Genomic DNA, 18,844 nt, shown 5'->3' on the forward strand with positions numbered 1-18,844 from the left:
TTTTTTTTTGCGATGTGCATCGGATAAATTTTAAACTAGTTGACCTGCTTAAATCAAAAAAAATAATAGATTGCTCTTATTGGTACTCGAACTTGTAACATTGTGATTATTAAACAGTTTGACTAACTTGGTTGGAGTTGTCTCATGCAGTTTATATATTGCTCCAAAAGGTTGAATTCTAACCCTAAGAGTCCCTCACAACTTGGCCCGACAAAATATTTGAGAGGATGTAAATGTTTGTGTGCATCAGGGATCTGATCACTTTGAGCATAATAGTCACATTGTCGTTGTTGAGTTTTGAACTTTGGTCTCTATCCCAAATATTGCTTACTGAACCAGTGAATTAAGCTCGTGTAGACCATGTATGTCTATACAGGCATCAATTGGTGGGTGTTTTTTGGTATATGATTTAGCCATTAAAATTGAATTGTTCAATTGGTGGGTGTTTTTTGGTATATGATTTAGCCATTAAAATTGAATTATTCAAAATCAAACTACTTGAAAGGGGTAAAACTTGTAACCTTTATTTCCAAAAGGTTGAATCCTCAACTTGACTTGACAGAGCATCAGAGGCTAGACATTTGCTTACTGCGACTGGTAAGACTCAATACCTGGTCTTTCCTTCAAAATTTCATCCCTGTGACCAATTGAGTTGTTCATGCAGAACAAAAAGGAACTTGTAAAAACCTTGATAGTACTGAAAGTAGAATGCATTCAACACTTTTTTTTTTTTTTTTCAAATTGAAGTAAAAACCTCGCAGACAACTCAGGATCCCATTTTGAGGTTCTAAACAAATACCAAAACTTCATTTCTCAGTCTTCTTCCTATAATCATATTACTACAATTTTGCTGTTATTTCGGTTTGGTTGTCATCCACCACCCATTCATCTTCAGACTTTTGAGGCTCAACCAACCCAGAGCGAACTGGTTCGGCTTTTCAGGATGTGCAGCAATCACCAAGGGGACCCCATTCGATCTACAACCAAACATCACAACATAATACATTTAACTGTTTGGTTCCCTCAAGGAAGACTTCAAAAATTATATTACACACACATACACATGTCACATGTGCGTGTGTAAAGGGTATTTTTGGTATTATAATACATAAACTATTCTGGAGAGCTTGAGAATAGCTAATACCATAGAGGCCCTAAGAATAGTTATTCGTCCTACAAAGGGAATAACGGACTCTGTTTCTAGGAATGTTACTCCATTCACAACCTATTTCATAAACCAAACATACTAAGGAAAACGCCGCAAGTAAGTCTGCAATGCGGTATGTACTAGTCTATTTTCATTTCGTGAATCAGACATGCTGCAGTAGTATTAGTATCCAAATACCTGATATCAGATGGGATGTAAGTGGAGGGATCAATCTCAAATCTGGGACAGAGGTGAGAAGCATCGAGTATCAATACAATTCCATCTCTCATCACAGCATACACAAACTGATTGTTGCAGGAGAATGTCGTGTGGCATATCCGGGTGCAGAAGTTCCTCATCGTCCACTAAAAATTTGATTCCAGAGAACAAGCTAAGCTCGATATCAGAATGCACATACATTGTGTTTGATGGGGAATTGAAAGAGAAAAATACAATACCTGCTTCACACAGTGCAGTGTACAAGCTTCGTAAATTGAAAGTTGCGTCATGTGTACAGCCAGAAAGCGTTTCTGATCCTGATGGAATTGGATGATGGTCTCTAATAATTCTGTTGGTGACTAATCTGGAGAAATCTGCAGCACTGTACTTCTCTGTTTCTCCCACTTATTGCAATCCCAGACAACGATCTAGCAGCACGAGAACAAAAACTAGTAAGAAAGAAATCTTTTCCAGTCACTCTCAAATTGGATTATTTATCTCATTCTAACCATATATATGATTCTGAAACTCAGGTATGGAAACTTTTGTGCTTTTCTGTAACAATAGTGCCAAACTATTTCAACCAGATTAAGCGGTAGAGTTCATTTTGCTAACCTGAGCATCAATGCCAGACGAGATGAGCACATTCAGTGCATTAGAGAACGCGAGGCAACTAATTCCTTTCAAGTGTCCCTCTAACTTGCTTACGACCTGTAACAGAAACGCGACGATAAAGTCAGCTGCAGCCTGCAGGTTCTTTCTTGTAGTATAACTGCCAAGGTCTTTTGAATAAAATATCAGCTTAGTCTTTTAGTTGAGATGGAACACATGCTTCAATTAATACAATGCAAACCCAATAATACTCATAGTTTACCTCGTCCAAGCGGACATTGTAGATGATGATAGTCGAATCTTCCAATCCAACAACAATTATGTTGTTATCAGACGGGTAGAACGCAATACATGTTGCTGCAGGTGCAGGAGGCATGAAACTCTTCATTTTCTGCAGTATATGACTAGAATTGTATATAATAACATCGTCTTTTATATACTCCCCAGAAAAGAAAATTATGTAGAAAAGAACACCTTAAACGCAATCACATTGAACAAAGAAACCATTCCTCCAGATGCCGAGATGGCATAAGAATCATTCTTGGACAGAGCTAAGCATGGGGAAACCATATTAGAGTTACTGCTAGGCGGGGAACTGTTGACCATAAGCAATCCACTCCGGGGTTGCTTTTCAGGTACGCATTTTGTGGTTGCCTGCAGTAAAGAGATCTTGCTCATTCAACAGTCGTGACACACATGGAAACCTTTAAATAGCAGATTCGATAGGACTAATAGAGGAAGAAACCGAATAAAACCGATCTGAGCTAGCATAACAAGGCACTCAAAAACAAGAATACTATGAAGTAGAACAAACACTTTTTTCTATGAAAACAAAATGAGGAAAAAGAACAACACATTCAAAGCAAGGGCATAGTATACAAAATATGAAATATTAAAAATTAAAAAAGAAAAGCAACAAAAAATGATGATCAGACAGCTTAAAAGGAAAAAAAAAAAAAAAAGAAACATTCAAGATTCCTCCATGTCAGCTGTCAATATATGCTAATATGTATACTTACACAATTACACATTTCCTGTATATATATGTACTGAAACATATGGACAGACACCATTAACAGAGAATATATGAGATGAATGTAATTACAATTTACATAACAACCTTTCATTTGATAACAAATGCAAACAACCTAAAATCCTAAATCATCAAACCCAATACAGCAGAGCCAAACTTCAAACCAAAAAAAAAAAAAAAAAAAAGGGATCTTTGATCCTCAGTAATCAATCATATATAGGAAATGAGAAAGTCACAGTAAAAAAAAATGAAGAAAACCCAACTGAAAAAAACAAAGAGTCTTGATCAATACTTGAGATATTGACCCTTTTTATTTTCTTGGATTGAATCCAAGGTAAACAGTGGGAAAATGATGGAAAACGTGAAGAGAAACAACTGGCAGAAAGGGGAACTTTGGAAAAAGCTTACTTTAGAATTAGAATAGAGTTTATTATTAAATTAAATTAAATTTAATTTAATTTAATAAAGAGAGAGTGACCACAAAGCCTAGCTTAGCTAGATTTTAAGAACTGAAAAGCAACCTCTCTCTAATCTGCCTACCTATCTATGTGTAGCCAAAATGCAAGTGAAGTACAGTACCTCTCTGTTATTTTAGAAGAGTAAAGTGTTGTATGAATAAGCTCCTTGACTTATATCACAAGTTTGTGTGAAGAAATTGATAAGAACATGTACTTATCAGACACACCAGAAGTCCAGAATGCATGGCATTGGCAGAATACCAGTGTTTCAAATTTTGGAACCTATTNAATACCAGTGTTTCAAATTTTGGAACCTATTTTTGGATTTCGATATTGCAAATTCGGCCTACTTGAACCCTTTACAAAAAATAAAATAAAATAAATTTCTTTTAAAAAATGAAATTTTATAATCTAATTTTTAATGATTTTTGTACTATGCTTTACTTATTTCTAAATATCAAACCTTCTATTTAAAAATATTTTACATTTCTTCACTATTGTTTACAAAGTGAAAAATATATTTATACTCAAATGTAAGTAGGTGTTTACAAAGTGAAAAAACACCTTGAATTACAGAGTTATTTTTTAATAAAATATTAATTATTATAATAATGAAAATAATTATTATTTATATTAAAATAAAATTATAATAGTTATAAAGATTAATAATAATTATAATAAAAATGTACGGAGTATATAAATTTTAACTTATAATTTATTATAATAAAAATAAATACATAAATTTATAAATATAATGCTTATGAACTAAAGAAATTCAAGAAAAAAAAAGAGGAAAAAGGGTCAAATAAACCCCTAAACTTTACACAAAAACTCAATTAGGACCTTAAACTTTTAAAATGGTCAATTAAACCCTCAAACATGTCAAATTGAGTCAAATACATAACCGGTAAAAAATAACCGAAAAACGCACCAGTACGCCTTCTCCGGCGAGTCGCCAGAGAAGGCGACCAAAATGTCGCCTTCTCCCAGGAGAAGACGATTTGCCGGAGAAGGCGACCACAATGTCGCCTTTTCCCAGGAGAAGGCGACCACCGGAAATGGTCGCCGGATGCCAGAAGTTATCGCCGATCACTGGACTGATACAAAAAACCTGTAATAACGGGTCATTTACCTGTTTTGAGGCTTCATTGTCTCAATTTGACATGTTTGAAAGTTTAATTTACCCTTTTAAAAGTTTAGGGGTCTAATTATATTGATTTTTAGTGTAAAGTTTATGGCCTATTTGACCCTTTTCTCAAAAAAATTATTATTTTTGGATGTGAGCCAAGTCGGACCAATATTTTTATTGTGTGATTTAGCCCAACATGACTCATATTTAATTAGATATTTATTTTTGAGTACTATTGATTTTTTTATAATACAGTATTTGCTCATAATTACTTTCTTAATTTACTGAGGCACCAAAAATCGATAAATGTAATAAATATGAACAAAAGTAATTGAAAAGCAAAAATAAGTTCTTTTGGGTTGTGGGCTGGGCCAAAGTTTTATTGTTGGTCCGGCCTAGCTAATTCATATTTTAATTGGTCAATAATAAATGTAATAAGTCTAAATTAAAGAAAGCGATGAAAAAATTAAATTAAATTAGTAGGGTACATAAATTCTCAACCAAGCGCCACCTAGTTCTTTGGTTCTTTGGGTTTTCCATCTTGTATTGCAAGAGGTTTTAATCATTTTGTTTTTTGTTCTTTTTTCAAGCTGGACTTGTGGTGGCGTTGGTGAGAGGATGCATGGTGGCAGAACTTGGGATGTTGGTCTTATTTTGTAGAGACAATTAAGTTGTTTTGGCAAATTTAAAGATTTTGAAGGTTGATTTAGTAGATATATGATGGTCTTAATTGGAAGGTTGCTACAAGATGGGGAAGTTGACAGTGGTAGGGGAGGATGAAAGCCCATTTTCTAATGAGTAATAGTTGAGCTTTTTGTGGGCAACATTAATATGTCCAAAGAATTTTGTTGACGTTAGTACTTTAGTTTGAATGTTAAGCTTTTATCTATTTGTATGCATGGGATCTTCATTTGTATTTTACATTAATCGTGATAATAAAATATTCATTGATGCTTGAAGTAAAAAAAAAAAAAAAAAAAAGACATTTCTTAACATTTAAATCCCATCATATATTTTAACATTTGTTCAAACTTATACTCTTTAGGGCGTTTGGTTGGATGGAGTTACAATTCCATTCTCACCTAATTTCAAATGCAACTAAATTCCTTCGTTTGGTTGGAGGGAATTGCAATTCTACGGAATTACAATTTCCTTATTTTTTAAATTCCATGGACTTCAGGAAGACAAAAAGATAATTTTAAGACAAAATTACCCATCCCATTTTTTAACCTAAAATTGATGTTTGACCTTCCCTTCTAAATTATAGCATGTATTATTATATTTTTCGACTTCTCTTTGTGTATGTTCATTTAAATCTTTATATGCAACAACTATTCAAAATTTGCATTCTTTATATGCATTGTTTATATACAGCAACTTTCGTGTATGTTTCTTTGAATTCTTTATATGCAGAACTCTTCAAAATTTACATTTTTTATATGCAACAACTCTGATCTAACAATTTGTGAATTAGTTTCTCAATTATAAATAATAATAATAGTAATAATAATAATAATAATAATAATAATAACAACAATGGCATTTTGGACTTTATACTACTTATTCCCTCTCAATTCTTATGTATACCAAACATTGGAATTGAAATCCCTAGTAATTTTATTCCTGCGAACAAACACTGGAATTTAAACTCCTATTTTATTCCCGCATTATTCTTTTCCCATGGAATTGCAATTCTTTTCCCACCTAATTCATTCTCTTCAACCAAATGCCCTGTAAAAAGTGGGGCTCTCCGAAATGAGAAGTCATGGGTTTGAGCCTCGACGGGAACGGTATTGACTATTTGTACTTCAGTAGATCGGGATTCAGAAAGTAGTTATAAACAGATACAACAATATAATAGAGAGCCAGTAGTAATAAAAAAAATACTCTTTAAAGTGATTTTCAATCTCTTACTTTTTAAATTATTTATTATTTCATTGCAATGAAATTATATGGAATAATTCAATTTTTCAAAAAAAAAAATATGGAACAATTCAAACAACAGATCTAGATTTAACTTCTGCATATTTAATTTAGTTGAAAAAAAAAAGGAAATTAAACTTTAGGGTAAATAATTTCAAAATACTTCACAACAATTCCATAATAAAAGACTAAAGACTCACCGTTCACGAAAGTATGGTTAACTAACTTTTGTTGCATTTGTAAATGGTAAGAATGTTCATAATACTCCGTAACTATTATGGACATTTTTCATTTTTATTATTTTTTAATATATCTGAAACATATATAATTATATATGTTTGCCCTTGTAAATACTATTTATCATACATACATAATTTTTAATTGAATTCTTATCTACTGTAGTTCGAATATCAACACTGGATACAATAATTGTAAAATGCTCCTCGTATGCTACAACAGGGCGTTCCAAAGAAAAGTGGGATCCGTGCGAAAATTTAACATGGGCCCTTTTTTGTATATAATTGTAAGTATATAAAAGGTATATTATATTGTATCAAAATATATAATAGTCTATAATAAATTTATCATTCAAATTTTCACTTGAAAAGTGATATTCTTCTTCTTCGAGTATATTTAGATGTAAAGTCATTCGTCAATCCATTAAGTTTTTCTTACAATATACTTGATCATAAGTAAAATTTCAATAACTTCAACTTTAAAAAGCTCATTTATGCATAAACACCAGTAATCGAAATAGTTAGGACTATTTTGATATTGCAATTGTAACATCAAAATACAATATTAGATTATACTTCACCTATCAGAAAAATTAATTACTAGCAAGGGTTAGTTATTGAATTAATAATTTTAGAATTTTGAATAAAATTAAAGAATTAAAATATTTAACTTACATACTTTCATCTTTTTATTATGAAGAATAAAAAATTGAGGATGCCAAATGCACAAACAACACACTTTAAATACAAATCTTGCGTGTATGCATTAAAATAGGAATAATAGGAATAAGCGTAATTTTTTACTCTTTATATATATACTAGTTTTATACGCGCATTGCGCGTATGGGTTAATGCCCAATGTTTATATTTAAATAAATATTTGAAAGTATATCAATGCAAGATTATATAGGAGAAGTTTATACATGAGTAATTAAATGTTGAATTTTTTTATTTAAATATATAACTCAAAGTATATGAATCCAAGATAATATAAAAAATTCATTATAATTATTACTAAAATAAACGTTTGCAACCTTGTAAAATCGATAATCTAAATATTTGGTCTAAAAATGATAGTCTAAATAAATACTACTTTTCATTTGAATTTTTCTAAGTGTTCTTAATTCTCTTTTGAGTAACATTATCATTGTCTTCATCTTTACTATTTGTTCTCTTCCTTTTTGTTGGTAGTGTGTTACTTGCAATTCGGTTATTGTTGGTAGCATAGATGACAACGTCATACAATGAGATTATGATATAGGAGCTATGAACTTTCCTTTAGGTGTTCTGCTTGGGGTTCATTTGGTTCAACCATTATTGTTGAATGAGTTATCGTGGATAAAGAAATCCTTAGTTTAAGAAAAAAGATTAACTAAATTAATTAAAATTTGAAAATTTAAAATATTATATATTCCAAAGATATTAAAAGGTAGTTTCTCGCTTCAATTTGCTGGGTAATGGGTTATTTGAGTACTTTCATTGTCAACAAATCCCCCAAGTAGTTAATATGATTGGTTTCAAGCTATTCTTTTTTATTTTTTTAATGGTATTAAAGAAATACATATGTTACACTTGTGTGAGACCGTCTCACGGATCCTTATTCGTGAGACGGGTCGGGTCGGGTCAAGGCACCATGCAAATGTCACACTTATATGTGCAAATGTCATACTTATATGCTCAAATATAACACTAATCAAGAATACAATTTTTGTTACTTATTAGAGAAAAAGTAATACATTTTTCATAATAAGTAATGTTGACAAGTGCCCCTCACTTATAAGGGCAAATATAATACTTTTGTGGAAAAATGTAATACTTTTAAATCGAAATGTAAAAGTATTGTGTTTTCCCAAAAAAGTATTACATTTACCCTTATAAGTAACAAAAATTTTATTACTGATTAGTATTATATTTGAGCATATAAGTATGACATTTGTGCATATAAGTGTTACATTTGCATCTTGACCCGACCCGACCCGTCCCGTCCCATGGTGAGACGGTCTCACACAAGTTTTTGCCATCATTTTTTGGTGTAACTACTAATTTATTTAATTCAATAAGAATAAAATAGAGCGATTCCGCTTCAATTTGTTAGGTTATTTGAGTACTCTCTTTGTCAACCAATCCCCAAGTAGTTAATATAATTAGCTTCAAATTATTTTAAAATTTTTTTCATAGTATTAATAAAATACTTGGTAATAAATATATAACATTATTTTGTACTATAACTTTGATATTTAATTACAAGATATTGTAAAAATAAGATAATGGACAATGTAATGAATATCAATTGATAAATTTGAATGTAAAGAATCTTTGCATAAGAGAAAATAAATACAATATAAATAATGAAATTATTTCTCTTATTTAATTTAATTTTTAGATAATGAATAATTTTTTCAAATAAAGGTATTGTAGACACATAATTCTAAATTAAAGAAATACATATGTATCATTTTTTATTGTAGCTACTAATTTATTTAATTTAATAAGAGTAAATAGAGTGAGAAACTTAATTATGTCAAATTTGATTAAGATGAGGTTCGAACCTAAGATCTTTCTTATAGAAATTAATTGGTAAGTTAAAAATTAACGGAATATTAACGGATAAGAGAATATTTAACGGAAAACTTAACGGATAATCATAAAAGTAAGGTTAAATTCAGTAATCACTATTAATAATATTAATCTGAATTATCTTAACTATTTATTTGATTAAATAATTCATCTGAACCATCCATCTGATTAAATAATTTGACCTCCATTTTTTCTACCCATTTTAGGCCTAACTGTATTTGGCTCTGATTAGTATATTAGATAGTAGATATATATATAATAATTTTACAATAGTCAAATAGGTCCGCGTCAATTCATATAAGTTATAGGACTATAACTCTACACCGATTATACATAAATTAAATTCTTAAAAATTAAGAATGTAAGCTTTTTAGAATTTTAGGCCGTCTTAATTTCTTTATATAAAACTCTATAACATAATAATTTAATAAATATACAATAATTTAAAAAAAGAAATAAAAGTGCCCCCAAAATTTGGGGGCACAGCAGCCACCACACTGTGTGTACATTAGTACACATATACTGCATTACTGCGTGTCTGCGTGCGTAATATTTCATATTTTGGGGCCCCCAAAGCACATGCCCTGGCCAGGGCCGGCACTGTGCTACAACACAACATAATTAGCTCAACCCAATTCAACTCGGATCAAAGTCTAAATTGTCCATCATATATACTTAAGCCTGTGCAGGGACCCACCCAACCCACTTGACCCGAACTCTGATTTGCCACACGGATGGGGTATTTGAATTCGAGGTATGATATCCGATCCATTCCGCGGATTACATAATTTTGGGGTGTGAGATGGATATTTGATATCGAACCCGTCCAAATACCCGAACTAATTATATATGTATATGTATATATTATATATGCATGGTGGTGGTTCGTCTCCTGCTTAGCAGGAGGGTGGTAATACATCCTAGAGGTCTGTGGGCAGTGGGAATTGAAGCGCGCCGCCATTCTTACTCCGGCGTCCAACACCGCCGCGTATTAATTTCCCCATGGCTTTTCCGGCCAGCTCCGATCTCAATCTCTCGAACAATCTTCTAGTCTAGGTAAATAAATAAAAAATGAAGAATTTGTTAGAGCATGATGATGACGATGTCCCAAAAGTCAGAGCCCATGGAAGAGGGGAGACGATGGCTTTTGGTTGAAGAAAAAGAAAACGGAACATATATACACATATGAGATATGACCATATGTATACACACACACACACGCAAACCATTAATACTAGATTTCTAAGCAAGTCGATATATAAAGTTTAATTCATAGTTTATAAAGCTAGATTGTTGAAATTTTTTATTTTTTTTATGTGTGCGCTAGTGCGGACCAAGTCTTCAACCAATTATTATACCATGGATCATATTTACTGAATAATTGACATTAATGTTCATTTTTAATAAATTAAAAGTTTACATTTTAAAGGGTCAAAAGTTTACCTCCTAGAATAATATAGACTGTTCGCGTATTTATTTGTTAATTAGGGTCCCAAATAAGGATGGCAATTTCAATCCGTCCGTGGATATCCACTCGAATCCACCCCGCATGGGTCGGATTTTTTTGGCTGATAGTGGGTGGTGGATCTGGGGTGGGTCTTAAAAAAGTAAACCCGCGGTGGGTCGGGTTATATGTACAAAACCCGCCTAGAACCCCACCCGACCCACCATGTGTGTGTATGTATATATATAATAGTAAAATAAGTACTAGTATGTAGTTTATTATCAAAGTTTCTATAACTTTTGATAAATTTTTACTATTTTTATATTTAAACAACTAAGTTTATTTTTAAAAATTAACAATTTAGTTATTATATTTGAATATTTTTATTATTTTTTGTTTTAGTATAACTAATGAATTTTTTTATTTTATTATGTGTAAGTAATTTAATATTAATTTTTTTCAAGATGATAAGTGGTGGGTACCCGAGTGGGCACCCACACCCGGTGGGGGTGGAGATGGATTCTAAAAAAGTCCACCCGAAACTGGTTGGGGGTGGGGGTGGGTGGAGAAAATATAAGGTGGGTCGGGTGATGGATGTAGCCCTCCCCGATCCACACCCGACCCATTGCCATCCCTAATCCCAAAACAGACTTTACTCATATTATATATTTGAATAGCGATCCTAGACGATGTGGTATAAATTAAAGAATTTAGTAATTTAGGGTAAAGTAGAGGTTGGCCTTTGGAGCCAATAAAATAAATATCAACCGCAAATTGCAAATGGTGCCCCTTTATTTTAATTAAGGAAATTTGGAAGTTGGAAATTGGAATAATTCGTATGGCAATTGCCAATAATTGAGTGAGTATTCACCATTGACCCATACCAACTTGAGATGCAAATTCTCATGCACCCTACATACCATATTTTAATTTCTTAATTATGATATAGATTTAAATTTTAAAATTATTTTATAGTGTAAATTTTATTCTCTCAATTTTTAAAATTTTGATTCCTAAACTTGTTGACAAAATTCCCAAATAAATCTACCACTTCTCAAAAAACATAAACACAAATATATTACAGTAAACAATTAAGAGATTAGGTCATGTGTGGTAATATAGTTAGCTTACAAGTTAATTTTGGCTTATTTGGTTACTATTAATTGGTTGTTTGACTTTATTAAATAACCAATATGAGTGTTTGGTTAATCAACTTTTTTGTAACAATTTATTGTTCCAAAATAGGGGTGTGATTAGGCTAGGCCCCTTGTAGGAGCCTATGTTCAGGTCTAATTAAAGCCTAGTTAGGCCTAGCTCATTTAGTAGAAAGGTCAGACTTGAGCCATTTTTAAAAGCCTATTAAGATAAACATGTCAGGCCTATATACACCAGGTTCGACCTTCAGGCCTACAGGTAGAGCTGTCAAAATGGGCCCAACCCGTTGGCTTGGGCCCGTTTACCCGAGTATTAGGGCAAGTTGGGTCGGAGAAATCCCGACCCGTCCCGTATTCGATCTGGCCCGTTTAGCCCGTATTTGATACGGGCTAAACGGGCTCAACCCGGGTAACCCGTGGGTTACCCGGCCCGTGCATATAAATAAATAAATAAATAAAAAATTACTTATAATATAAATAGCAAATTCCTAAATCCTAAACAGGCCGAAGGGCGAAGGCGCATAATCCCTATTTCCCATTTCCCTATCTGACTGCTGCGAAGTTGCGATTTGCGAACAGCGAGCGACGGCGACTCCGACCAGCTGCGCGGACGACGGCGACCAGCCCTCAGCCGCTCAGCGACTGCGACCAGCGACCGGCAACGAGCCCTCAGCCGCTCACGGACCGCCGACGAGCCCTCCCCTCCGCGACCAGCGACCGGCGACCAGCCCTCCCCTCCGCGACTTCGACCAGCGACCAGCCCTCTCCGAGCCTCCGCCTCCGCGACCGCGACCGCGACCACGACCACTGACCAGCCGGCTGTGTTCTGCTTCTGGTAATTTTTTTAAACTTCTATTATTATTGATTTATTGTTAATGTCTTAACTCTTAGAATAATTGAATATGATTATATGAATATAAGATTTTCAGATTTGTTTGTGATTTGTGAATACTGTTTATGATTTGTGATTTGTGAATATTGCCCTTTCCTATTGTGTATTGTCTAGTGAACACGCACAGAGACAGAGTGTTGTCATATACTTTAGTTGTGGCTTTTGGGTGTTTTAAATGTTTAAAAACTAAAATGGTGATTAAGGAGCATTAAGCATATTTTATATTTAGCAGTCAATCTAGTTATCAGTTAGAGGGCAAATTTTAATTAAAATTTGAACTTTTTGCAGCAATTCCAGTAAAATGACATCTCCTACTCCTAGTGTGAACTATAGTGGTAGTGCTACCGGTATTAATGCTGAATTTGATTTCGATTCTGAAATGCCTAGTTCTGGACAACCTGAACCTAAATCTCCTTCTATCCAAGAAATTGAACAACCTAATTCTGAAGAACCTAAGCCTAAAAGAACTAAATCCACTACTTCTGATGTTTGGAAGTCATTTACTAAAATTGGAATCATTGATGGTAAAGAAAGGGCTAGGTGTAATGGTTGTCAGAAGGAATATACTATTGGTGGCATTAAGTATGGAACATCTTCTTTGCTATGTCATATTCCTAAATGTGTTGCTCTTCCTAAGTATCATAATGTAGGTCTTGTTTCTACTCTTGTGACTTGTGAGACTTGAATACTTTGAAGTTTGAATGTTTTGTTAAGATTATGGACTTATGGTTTGAATGTTTTGTTAAGATTATGGACTTATGGTTTGAATGTTTGTTAAAATTTGAATGTTGATTGTTGAATACTTATTATTTGTATAAGTTGTATTATTTTTGAAAGGTGTATAAGTTGTATTTGATTCATGAATGTTTTAAATGCAAAATTATAAGTCTACAATTTTATAATTAAATTGTAAGTGTTAGTAAATTAAATATAACAATTAAATAAATCATTTAAAAACATTTAAATAAATTTTTTTAAAAAATAAAAAATATATATACGGGCTGACGGGCTGGCCCGTTTAGCCCGTCAGCCCGTAAGCCACGGGTTGGGTTGTGAAAATCCCAACCCGTGTGAAAAAGGGCCGTCCCATCCCGGCCCGTTTTCCCCCAACCCGTAACGGGCCGGCCCGTATTGACAGCTCTAGCTGTCTCTGTTGTTGTTACCTTTTGAAAGTTAAACGATCTACCAGTACTATTAGTGGTCCATGGAGGATTTGAGGGTGATCAATAGTTATTTCTGAAATGGAGTCTTGTTATGTTTCATGTTTATTTTATTATATACCATTGCTGTGAAGGAATAATGTAAAGCAGTAGGAGATGCCTAAAAGGTGATATAATGTGTGAAAATCTTTGTTGTTGTTTTTTTTCCTGAATTACAGGATACTAGATTGGTAATCCATTGATCCAAAGACAGATAATCTGTAACTTTTTCATTTAGCTATTTGATTTTTTAATTCTCTTTCTATTGATTTGAATATGACACTTCCCTTTCCTTCATGTTTATTCACCAAAAACATCGTAAATTTGTAGATGTCATCATTATCATCACAAATTCCTCACTTCTATTAAATTAATACGGAATAATACTTAATAGAGTTTACTTATTGTGGTTTTGATACTAAAATATGATCTCTTCAATAAAATATATTGGATTTTGGAGGGTCAATGAACTATCAAACTAGAGATTAGAGATGGATGGCTGCCTTGTTATCATGAAGATGAGATGTGTAAATCTGAGCATCCATTGTTTTTGAAGTTGGCATGTAGATCAGTACTAGGACATGTGTCACATGACACTTGAATGCTAGAATGTCTTATTTCTAGTATAGGGTATAAAATTGAAAGGATTGTTCAATTGGCATCATTAATTGATGAGTTTATTATGGAAAGATGTATAAGCTCGAAAACTAGCTGATGCGATCATCTGTTAATTTTGAAAAGAATTAATACCGTTTAGTGATAAATACTACTGTTTTTTTTTTTTTTGAAGAACTTAATACTTTGAGTTAATTTTCAGCTACTGGGCTTCCATATTGAATAAATCCTGTCAAGATTGGGCTTAGAATTATCAGGCCCAAATATATCTGCTAACCCCCGACGGCTGACGCAAATCACTCTGCTTCCAACTCTCACAACAATGGAGCTCCACATCCATCATCTATACTCCTCATCATTCCAGTTCTTCACTTCACCCGCCATCCATTCGACAAAATTCCCCAGAGAGCTGAAAACTCAGAAGAGCATACAATTCTATAGAGTCTGTGCAGCGAAGTCAATTTCAGAGAACGCTTCTTCACTAGACCTGCAAAAATGCTCGAAGAAGGAACTGTCTCGGATTCTCCGAACTGAGGCGGCCATCGAAGCTATTGAGAGGAAAGCAAACTCTAGCAAGTACAATAACCTCTGGCCAAAGGCTGTCTTGGAGGCTCTCGATGATGCTATCAAGGGAAACCGTTGGGAGTCTGCTCTTAAGGTTACTCAACTTTTTACTATTTTACCTTTTCTAATGAATTTTCTGTTGAAATTAATGGTTTTATGTCCTATTTTTTTTGACATGGTAATTCGCAATAATATTGCTACTTCATAGGATGCTAGATCATAACTATGCTAATAATTTCATTTCAAAATGTTGCTCTTCAATTTTCAGCTTCTAGATTAGAACTTTTCAGCACTCAGCTACTTTTTCAGCTATGTTTGCCAAACATACCATATAACTATCATGGTGATGCAATGTAATGTTTATGTACATTAAGATTTTGTTCTCATGAACATTATGAACTTATTATAAGGTGAATGGAAATATATATAATGTATATGCAGTTTAGTGTTTATGTACGTTAAGGTTTAGATTTATAGTCATATAGAATAGATATTAAGAACATAGTACAGGATGAATTATTTTGTTTTCATGAATATTATGAACTTATTACAAGGTGAATGGAAATATATATAATATGTCTGCAGTTTAGTGTTTATGTATGTTAAGGTTTTGATTTTATTATTATATAGAATAAATATTATGAACATAGTACAACTGGTACAGGGTTGAATGATATTAAACATGATCTATCTGTAGTGTTGTATAAGATTTATTTGTCAAGTAAACAGGAATTTATAACCATATACTTGAAAAAACCTATTCCGTTGTTTTCATCAAAGTTTACTTGTCTACAGTCTACTAGATTTACATTCACTTATATGAGTATTAAAGAAATTGAACATGCTAATTGTAGATTTTCAGGCTTCTTCGTAAGCAACACTGGTATGAGCCAAGATCCCGGACATATGCAAGGCTTTTGGTAATGCTTGGCAAGTGTAGGCAGCCAAACCAAGCTAGCTTACTTATTGATCTCATGCGGTCGGATGGGCTTCAACCAACGCTGGATGTTTACACTGCGCTTGCAAGTGCATATGGTCTTAGTGGCCTACTTGATGAGGCATGGCATACGATTCATGATATGAAGTCGATCTCTGATTGCAAACCTGATGTGTATACTTACTCAATCCTTATCAAATGCTGCATGAAATTCCAACGTTATGATATGATTGAGCACATTTTAGCTGAGATGTCGTATTTGGGAGTTGAATGCAGTACCGTGACTTACAATACTATAATTGATGGATATGGAAAAGCTAATCTTTTTGAACAAATGGAAAACTCCTTGCTGGAGATGATTGAGAGTGGCATGAGCCTTCCGGATGTTTTCACTTTGAATTCAGTTATTGGAGCGTATGGTAAATGTGGAAACATTGAGAAAATGGAGAAGTGGTTTGATGAGTTTCAGCTTATGGGAATAAAGCCAGATGTCATGACATTTAATATACTAATCAAGTCATATGGAAAAGCAAAAATGTATGCAAAAATGGGTTCTGTACTTGATTACATGGGGAAACGGTTCTATTCCCCAACAACAGTTACCTATAATACAATCATTGAGACCTTTGGAAAAGCGGGAAATATTGATAAGATGGAAGAGTTTTTCTTGAAAATGAAACATCAAGGAATGAAGCCTAATTCAATCACTTATTGCTCTCTGATTAGTGCTTATAGTAGAGCTGGAATTCTAGAAAAAGTTGATTCGATTTTGAGGCAAGTAGAAAACTCAGATGTGGTTTTAGATACTACATTTTTTAATTGTGCCATTCATGCTTATGGGCAAGCTGGTGATATAGAGAGGATGGTCAAGTTGTTCTTGGAAATGAAGGACCGACAATGTAGACCAGATAATATCACCTATGCTACCATGATAAAGGCATACAGTGCGCAGGGGATGATTGACGCCGCTGAAGATCTACAGAGTAGAATGATCAATGGTAATGACTTTCCAGGTACTCATATGAATGCCTTACAGTTTGCAGACAACTATAATTTTTGTGTGTGCATTTTCTCCTCGCATTAAATACAAGATGTTGTACCAATTGTCTAATTTGGACTATTCTTCTATCTAGATGTGCAAGAGGGTGAAGTAAATAAATACTCCATAGTAGCTTTATTAACTAATAACTAATGGTTTTCTATATTGTATAAACCAGTTTTCAGACATTTAATGAAATTCAGATTGACTTTTACTTTGTTTTTGTGACTACTTGATATCTGATATCAATTTTGTGATTTTTTAAACTCTAGAAACAAAGTTAATTGGATCACCGACACCCATTGATTAGTTGGTGTGGGAGAGAGGACTTTCTTCGACATTTTGTACTGGAAAGCTTGAAGTTCTTTACATGTGAAGTGACAATTGCCAGCTTGTAAGTATTGCAGCTTGCTTTCTATTTCTGATCACCTTGTTTGATCTAAATATTACCTCCTGATTCTTGAAAGGTTTTATGCACTTCCATATATTAACGTGTAATTTCTGACTAATTGATTTGTAATCTCCAACTAATGTACTTGCAAGTATGAATGCTGTCCTTGCCTATCTTTTTGCAGGCTTCTTGTGGGTGTCTTGTTAAGCAGCTGGACGGAAGTACAGAACCCAATATATATAATTGAACTTATAGGGCCCCCTTTTTTGATGAATCTGAGTGCATCCCGCAATGATGATGAACATATACAATCGACATCTTGGAGGCTATCAGCATCTGGGATCCTCAATCGTCTGCCCTGTGTGTAGTATATAGAAGACCTCTACACCTCATAGCTACTTACTGGACTCTGCTTGGGCATACATACTGGAATGAAACTGGGAGATTGGACAATTAGTCCACATGGGATTGATCAAAGACTGATGGGAGGCACAAACCAAGAGTCCTGCTTCCCCATTATATATCTTTTGCCTAATGTCTTGTTTCTTGTATAGGTTATAACATTGAAAGAATGTTCAAATGGCATTATTGATTGGTGATGTTATTATGGAAAGATGTATAAGCTTGAAAACTAGCTGATGCCATCATGTGATACTTTTGAAAAGAATTAATACCTTTTTACTTTTAGTGCTCAATGCAAGTGTATTTTGTGCAAGTGAATTAAGACCTCTCCATTTCCTACAAATCAAACGTACCCAAACCACATCTTCCTTTCATTTTTTGTGCAGGCAAATTGGGTGTTGTGTCGCATTTTCTTGAAGAAGAGGGTCGGCAGGAACGGCGCGCAGAACCGCAGCAGCAGTCGAGCTGCAAGTTTGATACCAGCATTCCGTGATTTCTTCGCCGCCGAGAGAGCCAATTTGAATCTGGCTCCGGCTTCCTCATCTTCCTCGCCCTCCAGTTCGGTTACCAAACCAGTGAAGCCACCAGCTGCTCAAGTTTCAAGAGAGAGTATTAGATCAGAAGCCCACAGACCTTTTGTTTCTTTTAACTAATTTCATCAACTATCCTCCGTGAGGAGCTGAAGCTGGCGACCATCCTCCGTGAAAAGCCGAAGCCGGCAAACAAAAAAAAAAAAAAAACTACACTGCTTCTGCCACCAGATCTAAGCTCTATGCCACCGGATCTGAGATCTCTACACCAGATCTGAAATGGAGAGACGACACTGCTTCATCGATTCTGTCTCCGACGAGTGTAAGGGGGGGGGGGGGGGGG

General features: G+C 33.9%; 2 protein-coding genes across 3 annotated transcripts; one reads left to right on the top strand and one right to left on the bottom strand.

Annotated features, from left to right (window-relative positions):
• Positions 1–780: 780 nt before the first annotated feature.
• LOC116013755 (topless-related protein 1-like) lies at positions 781–2,616 on the bottom strand. The gene is made up of 6 exons (XM_031253673.1): positions 2,453–2,616; positions 2,241–2,369; positions 1,982–2,077; positions 1,606–1,794; positions 1,346–1,512; positions 781–977 (listed from the first exon to the last, which is right to left on the bottom strand). The coding sequence occupies exons 1-4, from the start codon at positions 2,582–2,584 to the stop codon at positions 1,726–1,728; spliced, it is 426 nt and encodes a 141-aa protein (XP_031109533.1). The 5' UTR covers positions 2,585–2,616; the 3' UTR covers positions 781–977; positions 1,346–1,512; positions 1,606–1,725.
• Positions 2,617–12,440: 9,824 nt separating this feature from the next.
• On the top strand, positions 12,441–18,284 carry LOC116026822 (pentatricopeptide repeat-containing protein At3g53170-like). 2 transcript variants are annotated; one of them, XM_031268234.1, is made up of 5 exons: positions 12,441–12,767; positions 14,841–15,296; positions 16,057–17,152; positions 17,451–17,572; positions 17,754–18,284. In XM_031268234.1, exons 2-4 carry the CDS (start codon positions 14,961–14,963, stop codon positions 17,486–17,488), a joined length of 1,470 nt encoding a protein of 489 aa, XP_031124094.1. In that variant the 5' UTR covers positions 12,441–12,767; positions 14,841–14,960; the 3' UTR covers positions 17,489–17,572; positions 17,754–18,284. The 2 variants fall into 2 exon arrangements, with proteins under 2 accessions (XP_031124094.1, XP_031124101.1); XM_031268241.1 differs by having other exon boundaries at positions 16,057–17,137.
• The last annotated feature ends 560 nt before the right edge of the window (positions 18,285–18,844 follow it).

This window comes from Ipomoea triloba, chromosome 1 (genome assembly GCF_003576645.1).
Source record: "Ipomoea triloba cultivar NCNSP0323 chromosome 1, ASM357664v1".
Classification (NCBI taxonomy): Eukaryota; Viridiplantae; Streptophyta; class Magnoliopsida; order Solanales; family Convolvulaceae; genus Ipomoea; species Ipomoea triloba.